The 26,325-nt window shown below is 38.2% G+C and overlaps 1 protein-coding gene across 1 annotated transcript in view; it reads left to right on the top strand.

Annotated features, from left to right (window-relative positions):
* KDM7A (lysine demethylase 7A) overlaps window positions 1-26,325 on the top strand; it is an 85,429-nt gene that overhangs the window by 20,808 nt on the left and 38,296 nt on the right. Inside the window, exons 2-4 of the mRNA XM_059172017.1 lie at window positions 17,529-17,614; window positions 22,903-23,020; window positions 26,034-26,194. Coding sequence (XP_059028000.1) covers window positions 17,529-17,614; window positions 22,903-23,020; window positions 26,034-26,194 — 365 coding nt within the window. The remainder of the gene's footprint in view (window positions 1-17,528; window positions 17,615-22,902; window positions 23,021-26,033; window positions 26,195-26,325) is intronic.

Here is a 26,325-nt window from a genome sequence, read left to right as displayed (position 1 = left end):
GTCATCCTGGCTTCTTCCTGTCTCACTTTTACGCTCCTTTCCTAGTGCTTCTGGGGATCACCTGCCGTGTGAGCATCTGTACCAGATTTGGGTATCAAGATCTGCTTTTTGGAGACTCCAACCAAAAGCAGCAGAAAGTTATTAATGAGAAGAATGGTGATAAATGAGAGATATTGGGTTTGAAAGTAGAGTTTGGATTCCCTTTATTAAATAGCAGATAACAGATTTTTTACGTTATGATCATATTTGTGTATTAATGACTGTGTAATAAGTGTAGGTTCATTTACTTATGTCTATGTGCAGACGCACTGGGAACATGGCCTATGAATTAGACCTGGAAGCCATTTACTTACCTCATTAAATAGTTTTCTCGTCCTGCTGCATGGAAAAAATGTCTTCCCCTGGCTTATGTGTGATATGTTTTTACTTTGAAACCGTTTGCTGTTATTTTATTTCTCCATTTCTTTATTCTTTCCAAATGCCTTTTTTCTGAATATGCTAGCAACATTCTGTGTAGTGATAAGTAACCTTTAGCATGGGTACGATTGCGATGAAGTGTTAACCTCTCACAGATTAACCCGCCTGTAAAAACTAGCAACCGTTCTGCCATCTTTGAGGAATGCTGTGGTCTGCTTGAATATAATTTTCCTCTAACTGAAGAGTCTCATTGTGAAATGTGGTTGAATGTCCTCAGAAAAGTAGCTCAGGAGGTAGAATTCCTCACACGTCAATTATCTGTAGAAGGAGTTGGGTGGATGTGTTACGCTCACATAGCGAATATTGCACTATTTAATTTTGATGACTCAGTGTCATGGACCTTACTTTGCTCTGCTCTATGGGCTGCTGGCATGTGTTGGACCGTGTGTGTACTAAATTGCCCCAGACCAGAGCTATTTATTGGTAGTGTTTCATCTCCTTCCTTAATATACTTTCCTGCTCTCCCTTACATACTGCTTCTAATTTTCTGTGTTTTTGTAATTGGAGAGAAACTTAAGATTTCAGTGGGGAATCAGACAGCAGGTCTTGTTAAATTGCCCATTCTGTCATTCTGATACATTTGTGATAGGATGAGCCTAGCCAGGAATGGAGTCAAGCTATGTAAAAGGGACTTGGCAGATATCATTTAAGTAGGTCTGGCAGGCAAGGTTAGAATTTTTAAAGCCAGAGTGCTTGTGAAGCTGGAGAGTAGCTTTGAATTCTAATTGCCCTGGGACAGGAGCTCTACCTGGTGAATAAGAGTAGTCCTGGCTCAGAGGTAGTTTTGCAGAGAAGGTACTCAGATGGCTAGGCTGGTGATATGGTGTGTCTTGCTTCTTAAGGAGCCTTATTTGACTCTGGAATCATTTTGTGAGTAACCTCAATTCCTGTGGGACAGTTTAAGAAATGCTCTTTTGGAGAATACTGTATAGGCAGTCCTCACTTAGCACGGTTCTGATATGTACAGATTTCAGTTACCATGTAAAGAAAAATTGTTTTTCTGCTTACAACATTCTGTAAGCAGAATGTCACACATTCTGACACCAAATGTGTGGATTTTCCACACCAAGCAATTCCTCAGTTCTCTGCGGATGCCAAGTGGGTGTCTTATAATTTAATTCACTTCTGACACTAACTACCTGGAGTGAGTTAGTGCAGAACCCACTTAAGGTTTGGTCCTTAAGGGCTTGGTCCTACAAGACTGTCCCGCTACTTCAGACATCAGTCACAAATAGTGGGTTCCTAGGTAACCTACACTTCTATTCAATTGGCTACAAATGGGGGTTCTCATGCCCTCCTTTTCGGGTTTGGTAATTTGATATAATGGCTTACAGAACCCAAGGACACATTTAGAACCAAGCACACATTTAGTTTATTATAAAGGATATTATAAAGGTTGGAAATGAATAGCCAGATGAAGAGGTACTTATGGCGAGGTCCAGAAGAGGCCCGCACGTGGGAGATTCTGTCCCACTGGGGTTTGGGATGTGCCACTCTTCTGGCATGTGGATGCATTCAACAACCCCAAAGGCCTTAGACCCCTCCACTTAGGGTTTTTATGGAGGTTCCATTTCATAGGCATAACTGATTAAACCATTTGGCTATTGCTGATTAATATAATCCCCAGTCCTTATCCTGGCCTCAGAGGTTGGGAATGGGGCTAAAAGTTATAATCCTCCGATCACGTGGTTGGTTCCTCTTGAAGCTATCAAGGAGCCCACCAAAAGGCATTAGCATAAACTCTGGCACAATTGAAGTGAGCTTATTGGGAATAACAAAAGGCATTATTTTCACCCTTATCAGGAAATTAACAAGGATTTTCTGTACTCTGGTGCCAGAAATCAGGGACAGAGACCAAATACATATTTCTTCTTCTATCACGTTAGCACTGTGGTTCGGTTAATTGCCACTACTTCCCTAGTAACGTAATTCATATTTTAACCACCATGATATATTAACCGTGCATAAAGTACAGTCTTTGTTGCTAGCTCTTCCATATACGGTCAGCAAATCTGTGTGTAAATAGCAGGTTCACATCTGTTCTTCAGTTTATACACAGACAGGAAAGCGTGTTGTTGTGCTGTTTCCTTGTCTCCCCATGATAAACCCACGTGACACATGGCAAAACTGGGTTATCAAAAGAGGACGTGCTAATAAAGATGAAAGTGGAGCAGAAACAAAAAGTGATGATTCTGGAAGTGCAATTTCAAGTTGTGCATAAATGGAATAATAAATAAGTGATAGAAGGAATGTTAACATTAACATTTGAGAGACTCTAGATGCGCAGCCAGAGAAACTCAGTCAAGACACATTTTATGGCATAATGTTTTAAATTACTCTTACTTGTGTTGATTTGAAATAGGATGGTCTAGTCTTTGCTGTTGGATAACTCAGGGCTACCCATTTCACTTTTTTTTTTTTTTAAAGATTTATTTTATTTATTTGAGGGAAGGCATGGGTGGGGAAGGGCTAGAGGAAGAGTGAGAATCCTCAAACAGACTCCCCACTGAGCATGGAGCCCCACATGGGGCTTGATCCCGGGACCTGAGATCATGACCTGAGCCGAAAGCAAGAGTCAGACACTCAACTGATGCTTGGCTGGCTGAGCCCCCCAGGTGTCCCCATTTCACTTTTGATGGATACTTCTGATTTTTAATTGTATTGATGTTCTTGCAGATCTTCTGGATAATACATGAAATTCCACGTAGGGACATTTGTTCTGGATGATGTCAACTTTCCATGTTCCAAAGCCCCAGCTCATTCGTCATTGAAAATGAAGAAGCCTGCTAAGGATGTTAGTGGTCCCCCTCAGAATGTTAACTTTAGATTCTGTCCCAGCAAGAAGTCCTCTAATAGGAATACTTTCTTATGGCTTAGCATGGAATGTTGGATCTCTGCCCATAGATGCGGGCAGTGAAGATTTTTACAGGAGGAGAAAGGTCAGGAAGGAACTAGATCTGTTTGAGTTGACTTTTGTCTTTTGTAGCTGACTCATCAGTAAGTGTCTTCAGTGTAAAAGTTTATGACTTGGTGTTATCTTTTATTCTAGGGTGTGATCTCTTAGCCCTGAATATATTAAATCTTCTGCAGGTGTCATTAGATCCAAGGAATATAGCCTTCCTTCCCATACTCATGATGGGAAATAGGACTGGCAGCTGGGTTGAAATGTTACTGGTGGCTGTTGGTTCGTCTTTTAAAAATCTTTATCTGTTTATAATCTATTTAATCCCGCTCTATTCTTTAAAGAGATACCCTGTTTGGAAAATCAAGATAGGGACACTTAGGAGCAACATGAGAGGAAAACAAAATAAGTGGTCATAAGATATATGTATCTGTAACAAATAGGGACCCTTTCTGTACAACATGATTATACCTGTGACTGAACCTAAATAGGCACAAATACTGCATCCTTTTTCATTGACATAAACTTTGGACATTTAAAAATGAGATCTCAAAAGAAAAATTCATCATTTATTTATTTTTCCCCCTCATCCATTTTCAACCCTCCATATTTGCAAAATTCATATTTAAACAGGTTTCAGAATAGTAACCCAAACTAATGCCTCCTGGATGTGCTTGGAATTCCTGCTTTGTGTCAGTCAGTAAATATTTTGTGAGCATCCCCTATGTAATCAACTTCAGGTCGATCTGTGGGGAATAGGAAATTCTGGATTATTAAGTATTATTCATGTCTTTAAGGACCTTAAAGTCTAGTTGGAGTAACAAAGCTCCCATCAGAAGCAGCCGTGAATAAAGTGTTATGCCAGCCTCCATGCCCAAATACCATTTCTTTACTGAGCCGGCTGCAAAAGAATTACCTGGGGAGCTTGTTAAAAATAAAGATTCTTGGGCCCCACCCATTAACTTTTCTCTGTAGATCTCAGGTGGGGCTCAAGAATGTGTTTTTCTTTTTAAAAATAAACAATGCACAGCACAAAAGGTATAGACGGTTATATGGCAAAAAGCAGTTCTCCTTCTCCATCGTGCATCCATTCCCAGTTTCTGCCCAGAGGCAGCTGCTGTCACCACTTTTCTGCATGTTGTTGCGGACTGAGAGTCAGCATGCACTTACATACAGACACGCCACCGGTGTGGTTGGTTGGAGTTGGGGGCATGTTACACGGACCGTTCTGCAACTGGCTTTTGTTGCTTTCCCTTGTATCTTCAAGATCTTTCTCTAGCTCTTCCTCCAGAGCTTTGAAAGGCAGCTTCCCAGCAGCAGGAGATTCTGGGGCATAGCTGGGTTTGGGAGCCACAGAGAGTCTGAGTGTTAAAAGAGTTTAGAAAAAGTTTTTTTGAAATGTTAATACTTGAAAGTCTTACATTCCATAGTAAGGAGCTAGAATCAGCAAACATTTCATGTACTTCTCAATTTAGGTTGCTTTAGAATACATTTTTGCATAATGTTTCTTACTTGTTATGGTTATGAGGTAAAATTTATGTCAAAAACACATGAAGGCAGTAGTGTATGTACTGATAAACGTACTGATAACATACTTTTAAATTTCTTCTTTCATTAACTTAAGATCATTGCCAAGCAAACCATTATGAAATTGCTACTGTTTATCCTTTATCGACATGGCAAGTTTTTTCTCCCCCAAGGTAATTTACAGGGTTCTTAAAGTGTCACATATTCATTTTGGGATGGCATTTGTTTGCCATTTCACTGGTAAGGACAGAAGTACAGTCTGTCTCCGTGAAATAGCATGTCCACTGGGCATTGTTTGCCTTCCCTTAGTCTCTGCAGATGTGCCTTGTACATGGCTAGACAGGCAGAAAGTAGGTTGCCAAAGAGAAGTACAAGTATTAGCTTAAGAGGTTGAATGGCTGATGGAATAACCACAGGATGATGAAAGGTAAATATGATTGGGTCTTCGGTTATTCAGAAATTTAAAGTACCCTTCCTTTCTTTAGAACAATCTAATAGAAATTATTACCTTCGGGACGCCTGGGTGGCTCAGTCCATTAAGCATCTGCCTTTGGCTCAGGTCATCATCCCAGGGTCCTGGGATTGAATCCTGCATTGGGCTCCGTGCTAAGCGGGGAGCCTGCTTCTCCCTCTGCTTGCCCCTCCCCTGCTTGTGCTCACTCTCTCTGACAAATAAATAAAATCTTTAAAAAAAAATTATTATCCTCATGAGAGAACGATTTGTTTGTGCTTATTGGTAAAGATCCATTTAAATCATTTACATTGTCTGCTCTGTACTTAGATGTCACACAGTGAGGAGCAGAAAGAACGTGTTTTCTGCACTCAAGAAGCAAACAGTGTAATGTATCCTCACTTACGTATTTGTGTGTTTATTTCACAAATTTACCTTGGAACAAGTTTTGCTAGAAGCTTGTTACAGAAAGTTTGGATTTTAAGTGGTGGGGTACGTCTTGTACCAGTGAGCTCACCTGTTGGTTCTTCAACCCCCTTATCTTTCTCTCCTGTTCTTTGTTCAATTCCTTAGTAACATACATGCTCCTACTCAGCTGGTCGGAGAGAAGGTTAGAAGCCCCGGAGCAGTTGGATGTGTCAGCCAGCTGTTTGAGGCAGAAAAAGTGTCTGATTTTTCGAGATTATTATGAACTGAAAGAATTTGGTTCAGAGTATGTGTTTCATTCCAAACCCTCATTAAGCATGGTTAAGCACATAATATACCAATAAATAGCTTTAATGTGTCAAAAATAATATGTTCACAAAAGCTGAAATATGCCGTGGTCAACTTAAAAGAAAAGCCCCTAATTTTATGAAAATAGTTTTATATGTCAGCAAGAAAATAACAGAAGTTGGGTTTTTTCAGAACCTCAGAGTTAATCACAAATTACCAGCTGATTTTCATATGTACAAATTATAAAAATTCATAGTAAAGGAAAAATTCACTTTAGCTGATATCTGGTAATAAAGTATCACAGGGATAACACACTGCGTGAAATGTAATTTAAAAGTGGAAATGCCTGTGACATCCTTGTACTCTTAGTGGGAACTTCAGTCCATTAAGTCAATGCTGGTTAGCAAAACAAGGTTTCTGGACCAGTGAAACTATTGTTCCATGGTTCTATTGAAGCATCTTATGTATATTAGCTTAATTTTATTATTATCTCTTTAAGGGAGACAAATACCATTATCTCCATCTTTATAAATAAGACAGCAGCAGGCAGAGTAAGTTGCCCAAAGTCACACAGCTAAGGGGTGGAGAAGCCAGGATTCCAGCATAGGCCAGTAAGCTTGACTCCAGACAACTCAGCCATCAGAGCTAATCAAAAATTGAAAACAAATTATCTTTCTCTTCTTCTCTTTAAGAATGGCCATTTGATCTGAAGTGTGTTCTGAAGAGCCATCCTGAAGGCAACTATTCAGCCAAGTTTCCTGCTTAGGCTCAAACTTCATGAATAAGCCCAGAGCTCTGTGAGCTATGACTGCTATCTGATAGAAACGTCCCAAGAGTAGTGGCTCCCAGTTAGTACTTAAAATACGTACTATGGCATTGCTTACTATTTGCTAAGCCCTAGGCCTTACATCTTAACACACATTGTTCTGTTTAATTCTAGGGGAACTTGTGCTCAGAGAGTTGAAGAAACTTGCTCAGAGTCAAAACTACCAGAGCTAAAAATCAAACCGAATCTTTCTAATTCCAAAATCTGTGCATCTCACTGGAGCTAGTTTGCACTTGTTTATTAAGTGTGGCTAGGAACTAGGCTGGGTGGGTCTTGCCTGGCTTGTAGCTGTCCCAAGAGCCAGACTGACTCCAGAATTAGAATATAAAAGGAAATACAGAGCAGGTTATAAACCTATCCTCTATGTTCCTGGAGGTAATTCACCTCAAAGGCCACATTCTAGCCTCCTTGATGGGGTTCACGTGGGGGCTTTGGAGGTTGCAGTCAGTAGTTCGGTGGTTTGGGTAAGAAGGTAGACTTTGGATACCTAGGTAAAAACTTTGTAAGGAAGGAAAATTTTAAATGAATGGATTTCATTACTACATCCTTCTATCATCCAAGGATGGATGAGAAATCTACTAATATTTGGGTTGAAGGATCTTTCCCTTTTTACTACTCACTTTTTGCCTTTAGTTCCTATACCAAATTCTTTAAAAAAAAATTTAAGCTGAATGGACTTTAAAAATAAAAGTTGCTGTAGCTTTATCATAAATGTATTGGTTTTCAAATAGGTTTTCTACATAGTTACCAGTAGAAATTTACTGGGATCATGGTGTCGTGGGCAGGCTGTATTTGGTACTGAGAGAAGTCTTGAGCTCAGTTCAGGAAATAGAGTATATAAAATAGCTCGGGGGGCGCCTGGGTGGCTCAGTGGGTTGAGCCGCTGCCTTCGGCTCGGGTCGTGATCTCGGGGTCCTGGGATCGAGTCCCGCATCGGGCTCTCTGCTCAGCAGGGAGCCTGCTTCCTCCTCTCTCTCTGCCTGCCTCTCTGCCTACTTATAATCTCTCTCTGACGAATAAATAAATAAAATCTTAAAAAAAAATAAAATAAAATAAAATAGCTCGGTATCAATATGTAGAAATGTGTATCAGTAAAGTGTCAAAGGACTTTCTGAGGGTGATCCAGCGAGGAATTTGGAATTTGAGTTGGGTTTGAAGACTAGGTAGTGTGGATTGCTAGGTGAAGAATGGGGAGAGATTTTGAAGCCAGAGGAATATCTAATGAAGTCCACAGGACAGTGAGATCTTAAAGAATTTGGCCACCCACCCTTTCAACAACAAGAGGAGAGAAAATAAATAAATGGGAGCATTATCCAAGAGGAAAAAAGAGAATGTTTGGCAGATCCTACGGAATTCTGGTTAGTCATTAATTCCATTCTGTTCTTGTCAGGTGTCCAAAAAGAAAAAAGAAAGAAAGAAAGAAAAGGGCCAGCTAAGCAACAATTTCAGAAGATTAAGACAATAGCAAGTGCTAAAGTTGTCACTGTCCCACTCACCATTTGGCAGTGGGGTTGTTCTTCTATAGATGGAAGCTATTCAGCAAAGGTCAGATTGTCACCTCTATAGAAAACCACCCCCAACACACACGCGTTTACACACACACTGGTCTAATAAACATTGAACATTTTGCTGTTAGGAAAAAGTAGGGCGATTTGTATATGAAGGCAAGTTTTATCAGAGAAATAAGTGGAGGGAGAGAGACTAAAGGGTTGAAAGTGATTCTTACAAATTTTGCTTTCAGAATTCTACATTTTGTGTGTTCTACTGTGTTTGCTTTTAACATACCTATTAAAGCCAAAGTGATTCTAGAATTCTTTTAATGTAGGGTGAGGTTAAGCGGTGGGTAAGAGGTGGGTGAGTTATCCCTCCCTCTGGGAGAGAAACTGAAATGTATGTAGTGATTCCCTTTGGTGCTCTTCAAAGATCTGAAATAAACTTCTTGGTTTAGGAACACTTAATTTTTATGTTTAATTTGATTTTTAAAAATTGCATATTATATTAAGATGTTTTTAATATTTACTAATTTATTAATTTACTATTATAAAAATTAGTAAATGTATCAAATTTACTATTAAATTCTGCAACTTTAAACATTTCAGTGTTTATAATTGTCAAAACCTGAAGACATCACTAACATTATAGTATAAGAGATTATATTGTTGTGGGAATGGTGGATGAAGAGTGGAAGCTGGAGAGAGGAACCAGGGACCTTTGAGAAGTATTATTAGCTAAATTTTGCCCAAAGTGTCCTGAATTAATTTGATTTTCCTATCCTCCTTTTTTTTTCTCTGAGCCTTGTGGAAATCGCCCTTATTTATGAATCTTAGTTATGAGTAGCTGAGTTTATGTTCTGTGCTGGTTTAGATTTTCCAGGACACATCTAACATCGTTTTCTTACTTAATTTGGTGTAGCCGTCACTTTTTTAGGAATGAGACGTGTGGCCATAGTCAAGGTACGATGAGACAAATCTGAGTTTTTGGAAGTGTCAAGTTGGCTTCTGTGGCTTTGAGTTTCTGTTCTGGTTGAAGTGAAGCCCCTACTACTGACATCTAATGAACCTCACTTGATAGAGAGGGTTGGTTTGGAACTCTCACTGGATACAGGGTAGTCCTCACACATCTCACTTTCTCCTCATGAACTTTTCCATCTTAGCCTGCTGTTACTGCACTTAAACCTTATCAGTGTTAAAGAATACACTACCTCAGATATTTCAGATTCTGAACATCCCACTATTTGGGCATAATCTCTATCCCTTACAGATCACTTGATCGAGGCCTCCACTGAGTCAGGGATAGGGATGCACTGAGATCCCGCAGACCATTTCACCGTTTTCTCACTACCTTCTTCTGTCTTTATGCCCCTTCCATCCAGCAGCTCGGATCACAGGGTCCATCATTATATTAACTTCTCTGTAAGGATCCTCAACTCTCTTTCTGGTCTTTGTCCATAAAACCCCAACTCCGGACAGACCCATCCTGCTCCCTTGGGCCTGTTGAACATGGCCGAAAAAAATGTTACATTTTTATGTGCAGAAGTGGTTTCAGTTGGAATTTATGGTCACAGACCTCAGGTGGACTCTGAGCCTGGCCATGTTACTGTGTTTCTGGGTCTTTCATTCTTCAGATCAATGATTTTATACTTTCTTTCCTAACTCCTCACTCCTCACACCTTTCTTTTCTCACACTTACCACATTCAGCTCATGTTCTCGCACCAGGTTAGCTGAGAAAACAGAAACCAGAGGCAATAGTGTGATGTCCAGTTCATTAATTTTTTTCTTTGTACCTGTGTGTTTGAGGTTGGATGCTAATTCAAGGCCACAGAGATTTACTCCTCCACTTAATATAAGAGTTTTATAGTTTTGGTTCTTTCTTAGTTCTTAGGTATATGATCTATCTGAGTTACTTTTTGTATATGTGTATGGTAGGAGTTCCAGTGCTGGCTTTTGCATGTGTGTTTGTCTCAGGGCTATTTGTCGGAAAGAATTCTTTCCTCATTGAATGGTCTTGGCATTTTCGTGGAAAATCAGTTGATCCTAAATGTGAGGGTTTATTTCTGGGTTCTCAATTCTGTTGCATTCTGTATATCTCTTCTTATGCTAGTACCGCACAATCTTGATTACTGTAGTTTTGTACTTTAAGTTTTGAAATTTGGAAGCTTGGATCCCCTATCTAATGATTATTAACCTTTTCTTTGGGTTGTAGAAACCCTTTTGGGTGTAAGAAACTGTGGGCCCAGGACATGGTACATAAATGTGTAGAGAATTTTGCCTAGGGTTTATTTTATTGGATTGGAAATTGGTAGCCTTTCAGTTTAAAAAAAATAAATAAATAAGCTTTTTAGGGCACTTGGGTGGCTCATTCGGTTAAGTGCCTGCTTTGGGCTCAGGTCATGATCTTGGAATCTCGGGATGGTGTCTGGTTCAGATTCCCAGTGGTGGGGAGTCTGCCTCTTCCTCTTCTTCTGCCTCTGTCTCTCATTCAGTCTGTCTCAGATAAGTAAAATCTTTTAAAAATTTTGTTAAAAAATCTATTTTTTAAAAAATTTTATTTATTTATTTGAGAGACAGAGATCACAAATAGGCAGAGAGGCAGGCAGAGAGAGAGGGGGAAGCAGGTTCCCTGCTGAGCAGAGACCCTGATTTGGGGCTTGATCCAAGGGCTCTGGGATCATGACCTGAGCCGAAGGCAGAGGCTTTAACCCACTGAGCCACCCAAGCGCGCCTAAAAAATCTTTTTAAGCAGTATATTCACCTTTTGCTTTCTGTGGAAATAAATGAAATAAATTTAAATTGGACAAATAAAGCAAGTTTCAGTTCTACTCAAAAGTGAAGTGTGTTTATAGGATTCAGTTACACAGATTGAATGTTTGAATGGCAATGTCATGTTATTTTTGATGGCTGGTTTTGACTTTTTAGTCTTGATTGCAGTGAGTTCTACTCAGATTCTTAAAGACTGTATGGTAGCAGATCTTTGGGATGGAGTTCACACAAGAAAGTAGTTTTGTTTTGGGATATCCAGATACCTCTAAGATTTTTTGGGGGGGTATTTTGTTATAGTTGTTCAATTGCTACATTTTAATTAAAGTTTTGGTTGCTTAAAATGACACAAAAACAAGTCTAAACCTAAATCGTCAGTTTAATGAATAATTAGAAAACATAACAACCACCCAGGACCCCAAGACACACCTTTCCAGAGTGCAGCTCCCTAGGGGAAACTGTGATCCTATTATTATGATTTCTCTCTTTCTTGCTTTCCTTTTTAGTTTAATCTCTAAGCTCTCTAGTATAGCTTTGCCTGATTTTGATCTTCATGAGTAGAATACACTGTATGTATTCTCTCTCTCTCTCTTTTTAACACACGGATCACTCACTTACAGAATTTGTTCAGATATTGTATGGGGCTATAGTTCTTTCATTTTTTTAATCTGTATACACTATAACTTTGAGAATATACTACAGTTCATTCATTTTACTATTGACTATTACAAATAATGATTCTGTAACCATTTCTGTTTCAGTAAGTATCCTGGTGCACATGTGTGTGAGATTCTCTAAGATACATTTACCTAGAGAGAAATTGCTTGGTCAGAGAATACAGTTCTTTAGTTTTGTTGCAGCTGTGTTTTCCCGAATGGCTGTACTAGATTTGCTCCAGCCTGCAGTGCATGAAAAGTTTCCACTGCTCCACATCGTCTTCAACATTTGGTCCCGTCAGACTTTCTAGTATTAGCCAGTCTGGTGGGTGTATTGTGGTATTATATTACAATTTTAATTTGTATTTCCCTCAGTTGTTAATGAGGTTGCACATTTCACCATGTGTATGTTAGCCACTTGGATTTCCTTTTATGATGTGCCTCTTCAAATCTTTGGCCATTTTTTCTATTGTTTTTTTTTCTTCTTATTTGTATGAATTTATTATATTCTAGATATAGTTCCTTTAATGGTGATCTGTACTATAATGTCTTCTTCCATTCTGCTTTATCCTTTTATTCTTTATTTTAGTGAACAGTTTTATTTTGGTATGATTGAAATTACTGGGGGGTTTTCCCACCTTATGGACAGGGCATTTTATATTCTGAGTAAGATAGCCCTTCCCAGTACAAAAGTCATAAGGGTATTTTCGTATTATCTTTTTTTTTTTCTTTTTTTCTTTTTTTAAGTAGGCTCCACACGCAGCTCATAGTCCAACTCTGGGTTCAAACTTGTAACCGTGTGATCCAGACGTTAGTCGAGACAGAGTCAGATGTTCAACTGACTGAGCCAACCAAACACTGCTAGTTTCATACTCTCTTATCACAGCCTTTTTAGTTTTTCTTTCTTGTGTTTTTAAGGTTTCTGATCTACTTTGCAGTAAATTTTAATGTTGGGAATTAGGTGCCTAATTTCATTTTTTTCTTCATACAGATGGATAAAAGTCTCAGACCCTTACATTGACAAATCTGTCCTTGCTGCCTGCTCTGCCGTGGCTTCTGTGTAACATATAAGTGTCCGTATGGGCATGAGACTGTTTTTGAGTTCATGCCTCTTTTCCACAGTACCTTAATTCCTGTAACTTTTCTTTTCTTTTCTTTTTAAAGATCTTATTTATTTATTTGACAGACAGAGATCACAAGTAGGCAAGAGAGGCAGGCAGAGAAAGAGAGGAGGAAGCAGTCTCCCCGCTGAGCAGAGAGCCCGATGCGGGGCTCGATCCCAGGACCCTGAGATCATGACCTGAGCTAAAGGCAGAGGCTTTAACCCACTGAGCCACCCAGGTGCCCCACTTCCTATAACTTTCACATAAATCCTGATACCTGGTAGAGTATATGTAGGATTGCCTTATGTATTATTGGCTCTTTATATTTCCATATCAGTTTTAGAATCAGCTATTAGGTTCCTTAGATTTTGATTGGGGTTAAATTGAAACTGTGAATCACTTTACAGAGAATTAATATTTTTACATTATTGAACTTCAAATCCATGACTATGATGTATATCTTCATTCATTTATATCTTCTTTAAAATCACTTAGTAATGTTTTAAATTTTCCTTAAAGAGGTCTTTGCTAGTTTTTGTTCACTTCCAGTGTACTCGACATTTTAAAAAGATTTTATCTATTTGTTTATTTATTGAGCACTAGTCCAGGGAAGAGCAGGGTAGGGGTGGAGAGGGAGAGTCTCAAGCAGACTCCATGCTGAGCACAGATCCTGATGTGGGGTTTGTTCTCACGACCCTGAGACTATGACATGAGCCGAAATCAAGACTGACTGAGCTACCAAGGGACCCCTTGACAATTTTTATCCAGGTATACATGGTGTTTTATTTCGTTGTTTAGCTTTATATTGTTTATATAGGGAAATGTGATTTTTATGTGCTGATACTCTATGTAGCAACCTTTTTATTGATTATCATTTATCTATAGATCCTTTTGAGTTTTCTGCAGATATAGGTGTAATAGTTGCAAATGACTGCTTTTTTTTTCTTTTCTAGTTCCTATACCTTTTAAATCTTTTTCTTATTTTACCACACCAGCTAATGTTCAATAAAACTGGTAACATCAGACATTCTTCTTTTGTTCTTAATCTCAGAGAGACCAATGTCATGTCATTTGCAGGATTTTTTGGAAGCACCCTTTAATGGATTATGGAGCTGCCCTAGTATTTATTTTTTTTAATTTATTTTTTATTTTTTTATTAACATCTAATGTATTATTTGCCTCAGGAGCACAAGTCTGTGAATCAGCAGGCTTCCTAGTCTTATTTTTCTAAGAGGTTTTATTCGCCTTTTAATCATAAGTAAATGTTGAATTTTGTCGAGTACCTGTCCTGTATCTTTTTAAGTGGTCACAAGACTTTTTCTTTTAATGTCAATGTAGCAAATTTCACTGATTAAAATTTTTAGAGTTAAAACCACCTTGGATTCCTGAGATAGACCAAACTTGGTATTTTCATTTTTGCTCATAAATGAGAGTGGTTTTTAATTTTCCTTTCTTATATAATTCTTTGTAAGTTTTAGTATCAGGCTGTGCTACACTAAAATGAGTTGGGGAATAAGTCTTTTTTTTTCTATTCTCTGGTGCAAGTTTTATATAGTATTGGAATTACTTCTTGGGTATATTTGGAACTGGGATATTTGTGTGTGTTGGGAGGACAATTTTTAAAAATTACAAAGTAACAATCCCAGGAGTGTTCAGATACTCTGTTTTTTGTGATTCAGGTTTGCCTATTTTATCTATATTTTCTAGTCACTTAGCGTAAGATTGTTCATAATACTCTTTTACCTTTAATGTCTTAGAATCTATAGTTCTATACCTCTTTTCGTTCCCAGTATTGGTTATTCTTGTCTTATCTCTTCAGTTCGCCAGAGAGGTTTGCCAACTTTATGTTTTCAAACAATTTTTGGCTTTGATGCTCTGTTGCATGGTTCATTTTCTGTATCATCAGTTCTGCTTTTTTATTCATTCTGTGTTTTTAAGGTTTATTTTGCTGTTCTTTTTCACTTCTTTAGGTAGCTGCTTATTAGCTTATTGATTTCAGCTTTTTCCCCCAATACGTGTGTTTAAAGCTGTGCATTTCTGTTCGTTAGTTCTGCTTCCACAAGTTTTGTTATGCAGCGTTTTTATTAGTGTTCATTTCTAGATAATTTTCCGTGTTTCATTATGATTTATCTGTTGACCCATGGGTTATTTAGCAGTTTGTTTCTTAATTTTAAATACATGAAGATTCCATTTAACTTTTTTGTCATTAATTTCTGTCTTAATTGAACTGTGGCTAGAGTGTTCCAGATTTCAGACTTTTTTAAATTTTCGGATTTTCAGATTTTGACTGTGGCTCAGTGTGCTGTCGCTTGTTATGAATGGTTGATGTATGCTGGAAAGAATGTGTGTTCTATAGATGTCGGGTGTATTATCCCATAAATATCTATGGGATAGATCATGTTTTTAATTTTTATTTTTATTATTTATTTATTTATTTAAGATTTTTGTTTATTTATTTGACACACGGAGATCACAAGTAGGCAGAGAGGCAGGCAGAGAGAAAGGAGGAAGCAGGCTCCCCACTGAGCAGAGAGCCCCATGCGGGATTCGATCCCAGGACCCTAGGATCATGACCTGAGCTGAAGGCAGAGGCTTTAGCCCACTGAGCCACCCAGGCATCCCATATTTATTATTATTATTATTTTTTTAAGGTTTATTTATGTGAGAGAGAGTGGGAGACAGAGTGCATGAGAGTTAGGGAGAGGCAAAGGGCGAATATCTTCAAGCAGGCTCTTCCCTGAGTGTGGAGCTCTTGTGCTGAGGTCTGGAGCTCAACACAGGAGCCCAGTGCCATGACCCATGAGATCGTGACCTGAACTGAAACCAGCATTTGGACACTCAACAAACAGCCACCCATGTGTTCCTAGGCCATGCTTTTTAATCCTGAAGTTCACATCTTATATATTTCATAGATTTTTGTTTTACCTGCTTTATTCTGTCAGATACTGAGAGAGTTGTCAAAATGTCCCATGCGGTCCTTCCTGTTACATCTTCCTGGGAAATCAAATCTTTAAATTGTGTGTGTCTATCTCATATTTTTTACTTTGATTTTCTGTTGGTTAATCTTAACATACCTGTACTTTTTTAAAAAAATTACTCTATAATTACTACTTTTTAATACTATTTTTTAAAAATTACCCATCCTATTATTTACAGTCTTTCTGGTTCCTTGTTTTATGTGTGTCTCCTATAACCAGTGAATTGTAGTGTTTAAGTCCAGCCGGGTGATCTTTGTCTTATTTGGAACAGGTTAATCAGTTTGCATATGGTATAATTACGGTACTTATATATTTGAATTTATACTTCCATTTTATTTTAGTCTCTCCATTTTTTTTTTCTTTTTTTCTCCCCTCCTTTTTTTGAATTGATTTTTAAAATAAATTCTTTGTCCCCCCCACTGTTAATAGTATGGAAATTACACTTTCAATTTCCCTTTTTTCAGTTGTCTCCTGAGAGAGTCTAGGAGGCATTCTCACTACTGAAGTCCAGTGTTAATCATCATCTTTCCGGTAGAAACCCGTAACTCCATTTGTTCTCTTCTAACTCAGATGCTGCTGTTGTCATGTGTTTTAGTTCTTTGTGTATTTTTAAATCTCACATGACATTGTTTTATGTAGGGAATATCCATGTAAATTTACCCATATATTTATTATTACTTTTTTAAGCTTTTTATTTTTTTCTTGCATCAGACTTCTCTGTGATCATCTTCCTTTGGCCAGCAATATGTCCTTTGCATGTCCTTTACTGTGGGTTAGCTGGAGGTGAACTCTCAGTTTTTGGTTGACTACAAATACTTCTCCCCTCTCCTTCTTGAAACATATTTTAACTGAATACTGAATGCTGCGTTAATAGAATGCTGGGATGGGGTATGGGGTGGGAAGGAAGGGAGAGAAAGGAGAGAGATCACGAGAGCTCTCTGGTGTCTCCTCTTCTTCTTTTCTTTATTTTAGAATTTATTGTCTGTTTGAGGGACAGAGAGGGGCAGAGAGAATCTCAAGCAGACTCCATGCTGAGCATGGAGCCTAATGGGGGGCTCCCCTGGAGGCTTGATGTGGGACTCTTCTCAGGGCTTGATCTTGTGACCCCAAGATCACCACCCTGAGATCATGACCTGAGCCAAAACCAAGAGTTGGATGCTTACCTGACCGTACCACCCAGGTGCCCCTGGTGTCTCTTCTAAGAACACTAATCCTGTTTTATCAAGGCCCTACCTTTATGACCTCATTCAGTCTTAATTAATCCCATAGGGCCCTATCTCCAAATACCCTGATGGGGTTACAGCTTCAAATGTGAATTTGGGGGAATACAAACAATGAGTCCACACTAGGTGGCATTTACATAATGGTTGAGGGTCTTATGGCTTCTAATTACTTCTGATGTCTCTACTGTTGATAAATGTGAATCACTTTCCATGTATTTGGGCATATTCTGCCCCATAATTATTTAGCAAGTATATAGGGAGGAGAATAAAATTTATCTTTGCATATGTTTCTGTAATCTACAGAATTTGTTGGTGAGGTTGTTGTACACTTCCCAGCTAAATTCTAACCATCTGCTGTAGTTAAGTAAAGATTTTCAGCTTATTTACATATTGACTCTATTTTTCTTTATCTAGCTGTGTTGGTGTAGAAGAACATCATGCTGTTGACATTGACCTTTATCACTGTCCCAACTGTGCCGTTCTACATGGCTCCTCCTTGAGTAAGTACTAGAAACTTAAATAAAAACTGAAATTTAGAATTTAATGTGTACATGACAATATTTTAATAATACTTTGACTAGTTATGTTACACCCACCAAGAACTATAGGGAATATTTTTCTGAAGATACTGAGAATACAATTTCTTTTTTTTTAAATAAATTTTTTAAAAAATATTTTTATTTACTTATTTGACAGAGAGAGAGATCACAAGTAGGCAGAGAGGCAGGCAGAGAGAGAGGGGAAAGCAGGCTCCCAGCTGAGCAGAGAGCCCGATGTGGGGCTCGATCCCAGAACCCTGAGATCATGACCTGAGCTGAAGGCAGAGGCTTTAACGTACTGAGCCACCCAGGAGCCCCATGAGAATGCAATTTCTGTCTGAATTGCTGAATAACATTTGATAAATCAAGAAGATAAATCGAAAAAAATACTGTCATTTTTTTTTCCCTTTAAAGATTTATTTATTTTAGAGAGAGAGAAAAAATGAGTGTGTGTGAATGGGGGGCAGAACAGAAGGAGACGGAGAGGGAGAGGGAAAGAATCTCAAGCAGACTCCCCACTGAGCATGGAGCCTGACATGGGGCTTGATCCCACGACCCCAAGATTACCCTGAGCCAAAATCAGGAGTTAGACGTTTAACTGCTTAACCGGCAAAGCCACCCAGGTGCCCCCAAAATACCGTCGTTCTTAATTGCAAGGGCAAAACCCCCAAACTTAAGGGCATGTATTCAGTGCTTTCAGTTTGAGAAGTGTGGAAAAGTAAAGTTTTCTGATTTTGGAAACTGATTTCAAATGTTTTTGTCTCTTTATAAATTGAAAAAAAAAAAAACTTTCAGTAGTAATTGGGACAGTGTACAGGATAAGACTTTAATGCACACACATGCATTATATTTTTGGGAGATTTGGGTATTAAAATGCTGAAATGTTATTCTGTTTTCTGATTTTGGTCTTCAGTTTGAGTGTGGCCTAGAGTCCTGCCCAACTTGAGACAACACCCCTGACCCAGTCCCATTCTGAGGAAGGCAGAGAGGCCTGAGCAAGTGTCTGCCTACACTTTCCTGCCTGAGTTAAATATCGTCTTATGTGTGATATTGGTACACCCCAGAGAGCACATGAACTTCCTGGCCTGTACTCTTGATTTCAGCTCAGAGGTGATCTTGGGGTCGTGGGACCAAGTCCCATGCCAGGCTCCTTGTGTGGGGGGTCTGCTTGAGATTCTCTCCCTTTCCCTCTCCTCCTGTCCCTGTCCCCACTCACACACGCTTGCTTTTTCTCGCACTCTCTCTCTAAAATAAATAAATCTTTAAAGGGAAAAAAAGATGACAGTATTTTTTTTTCCATTTTATCTGTTAGAATTAATAATTTAATATCTTTGTAAGAGATTTAGAAATTCAGGCTGTAAGAATACATCAAAATATTACATTAAATTTCATAAAATATTAAAATATACATTATCCATTTTATTACACAGTATAAAATTTGAGGTTAGCAAATTGGTAGAATTTTTTGTGTAATTGGCCAGTTTATTGTCATAAATGTTTTTAAAGCTTCTTATTTTGTGTAGCAGTGAAGTATGTGGTATACAACTTGGAATGATTATTGACCAAGTATAATTCTTGGAGGAAATAAATAGTACTGGGTTGTTACCTCAAGAAAGGAAACAGAACTAAAATTTATAACACTTTTAGTTTAGAATTTATATAATTTCCAAATGAAATAATTTGAATTTAATTTCAATGAAATATTAAGTGGGTTACAATGAGATGGAACAGTGTTGTGTTTAAAACATTATGATACGTGATGCATTCTGCTTTCTGTTTTTTCTATATGATTTAATTTTTTTAAAAAGCTTGTCATGCTCACTAAATTGATTTCATAATCCATAATGGATCATGACCTACACTTTGCATAATGATGCTTCAGAGAGAAGCTGGACTGTTGCGTGGCCCTTCGTATACTTCTCATGCTTGAATCACAAAAGATCAGGAATTGGTTATCTTCTGGGCAAAAGTCCAGCACTAAATACCCACAGGGAAAATGTCCAAGATCCAGTAATTTGTTCTATCTTAATTTAAGGCTCACCTTCCCTCCCTTTCACCCTATACCCTCAACTTCGGTCACTCCTTTTGGCCCCTTTCCCTCTGCTGTTAAGCCTCTCTCGTTTGCCACCTAGGGCTTCCTGTTCTCTCAGAGTTCCCCAGGAATCCTTATTGTAGATACTGTTCAGACAGTGTAATAGTCACTTGGTATGGTGAATTTAGATTTGACCCTTTTAATGGGAGTTAAGAATTTAATTTAAGGTCAAATATCAAAAAAGCCCCAGACTTACATATCTCAGTGTTTCTCAGGCACATGGAGTCTAAACTCAAAATTTTCTCTCCCTGTGATGGCTACCAGAATATTCCTTCCTTTAAGAAATTCAGTCACCTTCTTGCAGTGGCTGATTTTATGTGTTAAGCATGTTGGTCTAACAAGACAGTTGTAGCATCTCTGTCAACATTGTGCAGATCTGCTCATTTAAAAGGAAAGACAAGTAATTGGCAGCTTATTGGATGCCCTAGGAACTATGCTAAGAAGTACTTGACTTATGTTATTTCCTTCGATATTTGTGACATGTTGAGGGGAGAAAAATGATTGAACTAGCTCTTTTGTGTAGTTATTTGGTGGAGTTGGAGTTTGAGCCGATAGCTGTCCAATCCCAGATCTATTCTAACTCTGATCTGTTCTGCCAAAATGAAAATTAAAACACTATAATACTGTAGTTTACCTATCAAATGGGTAACTTTGTCTTTTTTTTAATTTAAATTCAAATTTAAATTAAATTTTATTTTTCAATGATGTATGTATATATTTGAGAGAGAGAGCAAGCATGTGCTAGTGAGGGCAGGGGCTGAGGGAGAGGGAGGCAAGCACACCTCCCTGCTGAGCGGGGAGCCTGATGCAGGGCTCCATCCCAAGACCCCTGGATCATGACCTGAGCTGAAATAAAGAATCAGATGCTCAACCAACTAAGCCACCCAGACACCCCTCTTTTTTTGTTTTTTTAAATGGTGATGCTCACTGTTGACCCAGGGCTTCGAAAGAGGCTGCTTGTGTATACTGGTAAGAATGTGAGTTACCTATCACTTTTTTGGAGGCAGTTTTGCAATATGTAGTAAATATCTTAAAAATATTGAGTCTTCTGGCATTTCTAGGAATTTCTCCTGAGGAATTAATGAGGGAAACAGATTTATGTATATGAATATTAATCTCAATTTTGTTTGAAGAAAGATTCAGAATGAGCTAAGTGCTTAAGAGTCGAAAAAGGATTATAAAGTGATGCATCTATATCTATGTCTTAAAATTCTAGGCTGCTTTTAAATTGCTTTTGAATATTTAATAAGGAGAAAAATGCTCATGATAGAATAAGAAAGGTAAGCAGAATGAACATCATGATCCCAGTTGAAAATAAAATGGGGTAATGTATCTATATATATGTAGAACAGAAGCCTGGAATGAAACACCCTTGAATTTTATAAGTGATTTTAAATGAGAAAAAATAACACACGAAGGATGCCTTAATGGCATTTTCTAGGAAGGTTACTTTATGATACTATTTTTCTCATGAGACTTTTAAAAAATGGGATTTACTGTTTTCTGTATTGAGGGTTTGACTGCCATGAATTACTTGAGAATCTTGTTTTAAACCCTCAGAAATGAATAAGCCCAATTTCCTCCCTTATTGGTTATTTAGTGTGACTTCTTATCCAGATGAGGATCCAGTATTAATTTATTATGATCTTTTAGGGTGAAGGTTTGGAATAACTTAGACTCATAGAGTTCCCCTGGCTCCATGTTTTATTAGGAAAACATTGAAACATACGGGAGAGGTTGAAAGAATTTTGTCGGGAGTACTTCCAAACTCACCATGTAGGCTCCACTATTAATATTTTATACTACTTGCTTCACTACAAAGTCTCGTATCTATCCATTTTATTTATTTATTTTTTGATACATTCTCAGCTGGTTGTAGACTTTAGTACATTTCCTAGAGTCATGAAAATTTTAGTCTTAAGAGTGATTTTCTTTTTTCTTTTTAAGTATTTTATTTATTTGTCAGAGAGGGAAAGAGGGAGAGAGGAGAGAGCACAAGCAGGGGGAGTGGCAGAGGGAGAGGCGGGCTTCCTGCCGAGCAAGGACACTGACCAGAACTCGATCCCAGCACCCTGGGATCATGACCTGAGTTGAAAATAGTGACTTAACCAATTGAGCCACCCAGGTGCCCTGTAAGAGTGATTTTCAAACTTAAAAAAGAATATAAAATTTAGACATCTTACATTTCTAGCACACAAAAGGGCTGTAGGTGGTGTCGCCCTGGTCGAAAGCAGAATGAGGTCCACAGTTTCTGTCTTGGTCTCTTCCCCATCTTCCCCTTTACTAAGGGATTCATCAACATGGTTTGAAATACAGCACTCCAAGAAAAAAAAAGAAGAAGAAGAAGAGAAACACAGCACTCCTCCCTTCATTCCATTTGAGGAAAGTGGACCCAGTCTTGTCACATAACTTGCCCACAGTTGCAGAATAAGTTATGGCTGAACTGGGAGTCCAGTCCAAGTCTCCTGATTTTGATTGCCAGGACTCTCTTCAAGACCGTAGTTGCCCAGAGCTGTAGAATTACAGGGTCTGAGCATTAGGACTCATCGTAAAGTTACTTGTTCTGTCATTTATCTTCTTTAGCTATGCTGCAGCCACCTGCTCTTCTTTTGTGGCAGTGTAAGCATGCTTATTTTGGGACCAGATCTTGACATAAAAGAGAAGGGAACTGTTGCTGTTAAAAGAGATTTCTGATGTGGGATCCATGACTTGGATGATCAATAAAAATCATACTGTCACTTCATGGTCTTGTGAAAGTCATGATTTAAAGTAATTGTGTTATTTTATTGTATGTGTCAGTGTGGATATTAAAATGGGCTCCATCTGCTAATTTGCATTTGTCGATTTAAATTTTTTTGAAATAAAGAGTAGACTTTTAAAAACAAATTTTGTGCTCTCTTCAAAATTTTATTTAAATTCTAGTTCGTTAACATAGATTTAGCATAGACTTTTTAAAATCCACAGTCAGTTACCTATAATTGTGGCATTACACAAAGTAAAATTTATACTCTTCAGCTTGGAAACGCATTCAAAAGGGAGTGTTTTTTATTGTACTCATAATTGCTATTTCTTATCATATAGAATGTACCTTTTAGAAAGTACATGGTATCACTGGTTATCACAACTGTTCTCTTTTTTAAAACTTCTAAAAACCCAGTGAAAAAACGGAGGAATTGGCACAGGCACGACTACACAGAAATTGATGATGGCACCAAACCAGTGCAAGCTGGGACTAGAACTTTTGTGAAGGAGTTACGTTCTCGAGTCTTCCCAAGGTATGGAAACTTGTTCTTGCCAAAGAAAACTTGAGACTGTTATCTCACGCAGTGGCATTATCTAAAGCAATGTTTTCAGACTTCAGGTTGCAGCCCATTCTCAGCGTTTTTACCTTTTATTTTTTTATTAATGAAATAGAAAATATTGGCGCATTTATATAAGTAATGAGTAAATAAGCAAGGTTTCATGGAACTATATCGTGTTACCTGTGTGTACTGGGGCACCTTGTACAAATACATGAACTGCTGATCTCTGTCCAGAAAATTTGAAATACACTGATTTAAGGCAGTTGTTCTCGGTACCGGATTCTTCATGATGGGAAGTTGCTGCTTGTCCTCCCCTGTTCTGATTGTCAAACTCTGTGTTTTTCTTGTGTTGTTTTCTTATCTCTCTACCCTGGGTCTGGCAGGGGTACCCATAACCATTGCTCAGCCTCTCTGGTGGCAGCAGGACTGGGCTTTTTGATTTTTAAAAGATAATGGAAAGTGTTTGACTTATCTGTGGCTCAGGGAGCGTCAAAAGTATTGCACAGCATTTAATCATGCTAATTTAAATCATTTCCTGCTTGCTGCCTGACATCTATTTAAAGTGATAATGCTTAATAGCCTTTTACATGAGAGAGATCATATCCAGACTTGTTAAGGAGGGAAAGCACAATTTAAATTTAAATCTCAACATCACGTGCAGCCTATTACAGAATTATTTCAGGTCCTGTAACTGTAAAACCCGTGCTATTTCTTCACAGTCTTTAACATTCTTGTCTCTCCCTCTCCCTCGTTTAATCCTTAAACAGAAATGTGTAATTGATACGCACCCAGTGTTGGCTCCCTCAGGTCTGCTGAGCTCTCCACAGTGGTTTCCACATGCCTTTTGTGATAGTGAAGGCGTTCGTCTCAAATACTCTCTTACCAGTTTCAGAGTGGTTGGGCGAATGTTTGTTTTCCTTGATTGGTTTGGAGCTAGGGCCAGAGTTTTCAGCCTGGGTCTAGAATAGGCTTCGGAGAGGCTTGTGAGTTTCTTGAAGCTATGTAAATAGTTTAGTGTCAATATATGAATGTGCATATTTCAGGAAGCGGAGCCAAAGCTTTTACTCTTTTCAAATAGGCTTGTGACCCAAAAGAACAGTGTTAAAAATCCTGACCTAGTGATGCCTGTGGCTTCTGTGCCAAAGTGGTAACAAGTAAGAGCAGTTACAGAGATGGTCACAAATGTCTAAATGATTATTACCATTAATTAAAGGTTTTTGGTTTTATTTTAACTCCATAAACCTTAACATCATTCAAAAACCATATGTAGAGATGATAATTAATTAAATTACACATACTTGATGTGATTAACACAGAAGTATATAAAATATAGTGCATGGGTTATCTTACCTCCCTCTCCCCCATTTTAAAACTTAGTGTGGGCCTTTTGAGACATTTTCCTACATAAATAATTACATGTAAAATATTTATGTCTATGTATGTGTGTATATATACATGCATCTAGTTTTTAAAAAATAAAATGGGGTTTATTATGCATATGAAATACCTATTTCATCGGTATTTTTCCCCCATTTACAAAGCTTTACGCCTCTCCTTGACTGCGGTGTAGTACGCAGTCAGGTATACTCACCGTAATCCACTTAATCATCCCTCCCTGATGTATGTTTAGGTTGTCTCCAGTTTTTTTCCCTTGAAAATAACGGTGTGCATGTATTTTTAAGCACTTGTACTTACAGGTTTTTGATCGACAGGGGAAGTAAAACACCAAACACTGAAGATCAGAAAGTACAAGTGACTGGAAATTATCCCTCAGATTGGAGTTGAAGGAATTGTTTGATTCTCAGAGGTTGGGGAAAGAGGAAATGTTAGATGCTTGTGGGGGAACTAAAAGGCAGCACAGAACACAGTGAGTCAGATGAAGGAGATCTAAGTCTTTCAAATATAAGACTATCCAGAACAAGTCTGTCTCATTTTAGGGAGCTGCCGACTGCCCTTTTCTTACTGAGAGGGTGGACAGATTAGAGCCCAGTAATTCAGAGAACCCGTACTTCTTGTCTTCTCCTTGATTCCCAAGCTGCAGGTGACGTGAATACAGTTAAGGTCAATGGAAAGGACTGTTGTAGCCTGTAAAGCAGCTCTTGTACTTATTTGAATGTATTAACAGCTGCATTCTGGGGGCAATTGGAAGATTAAGTCTAGGACATCCTCATTTAAAGAGATCTTTGATTTATGGTTAGAGAACATTGGAAAGGGACAAACCACTCTTAAATGTGATGGTCATGACGTGTTACTCATGAGAGCGGGCAGCTGGGGTTCAGCATGCTTTTTAGTGGCTTGGGTGACCACTTACTGTAACTTATGACATACTGGTTATAACAGATAGATCAGGAGTTCCTTTTCGACCTTTATCTTGGTGGACGGGAACCATGGGAGGGAACCATGGGAGCTAGTCATTCTCCATGGTGTGGGACAACAGTGAATTGTTCTATGTCCATGCGGCTTTGAAATGTCTAACAAATACTTGTGTAGAATTTTACAGCTGGATAGAATCTTATCTGTTTTACTTATCTTGACACCAGCTTTTTTCCTAAGGTGCCCCCTTACCTTTCGCTCTCCTGATTTCCTACACAGCTTGTTTTTAGTGGCTTCTGATCTAGTTACTTCTCTTAAATTCAGTTACTCATTACAAGAAGTTGTAATCATCCTATTATTATATTATCTCTCCTTGTGTAGTTTACTGAAACATTTACGTATCGAATATGTATTTTGCTATAAACTAATTTTAGGTATTCATATTTTTCAATGATACATATTGAGGTAATTATTTATGACTTTTACTTTAGAATAGTAAAAAGGACTTGATAAAACATTTGTTCTAAAAAAGAGAATTGAGTTTGATTGATTGAGAACTGCTGATATAGACAGTGATGCAGTATATGAGTATATGAGTTAACTCATTCCCAGACTATTTTTTTTTAATGAATTTACCAACAAAGATGACTGTTTACCCTTATGTTTTCCTTAGTGCCGATGAAATCATTGTAAAGATGCATGGCAGCCAGCTAACACAAAGATACCTGGAGAAACATGGATTTGAAGTTCCTATTATGGTCCCCAAATTAGATGACCTAGGACTCAGGCTCCCTCCACCTACTTTTTCTGTCATGGATGTGGAACGCTATGTAGGTACGCACTTGGTTCCTTGAAGTACTTGGGAGAAATGTGGTAAAAGTAGTAGTAGTAGTGTTCTGAGTACATTAGAAGTTGAGTGAAGAGATGGTAATTTAGTAGGAAAAGTGAAATTCAGTATCACCTAG

The sequence above is a fragment of the Mustela lutreola genome, chromosome 4 (genome assembly GCF_030435805.1).
Source record: "Mustela lutreola isolate mMusLut2 chromosome 4, mMusLut2.pri, whole genome shotgun sequence".
In the NCBI taxonomy this organism is placed as follows: domain Eukaryota; kingdom Metazoa; phylum Chordata; class Mammalia; order Carnivora; family Mustelidae; genus Mustela; species Mustela lutreola.
The sequence above is the reverse complement of the archived record's forward strand: the minus strand, read 5'-3'. Positions and strand labels throughout refer to the sequence as shown.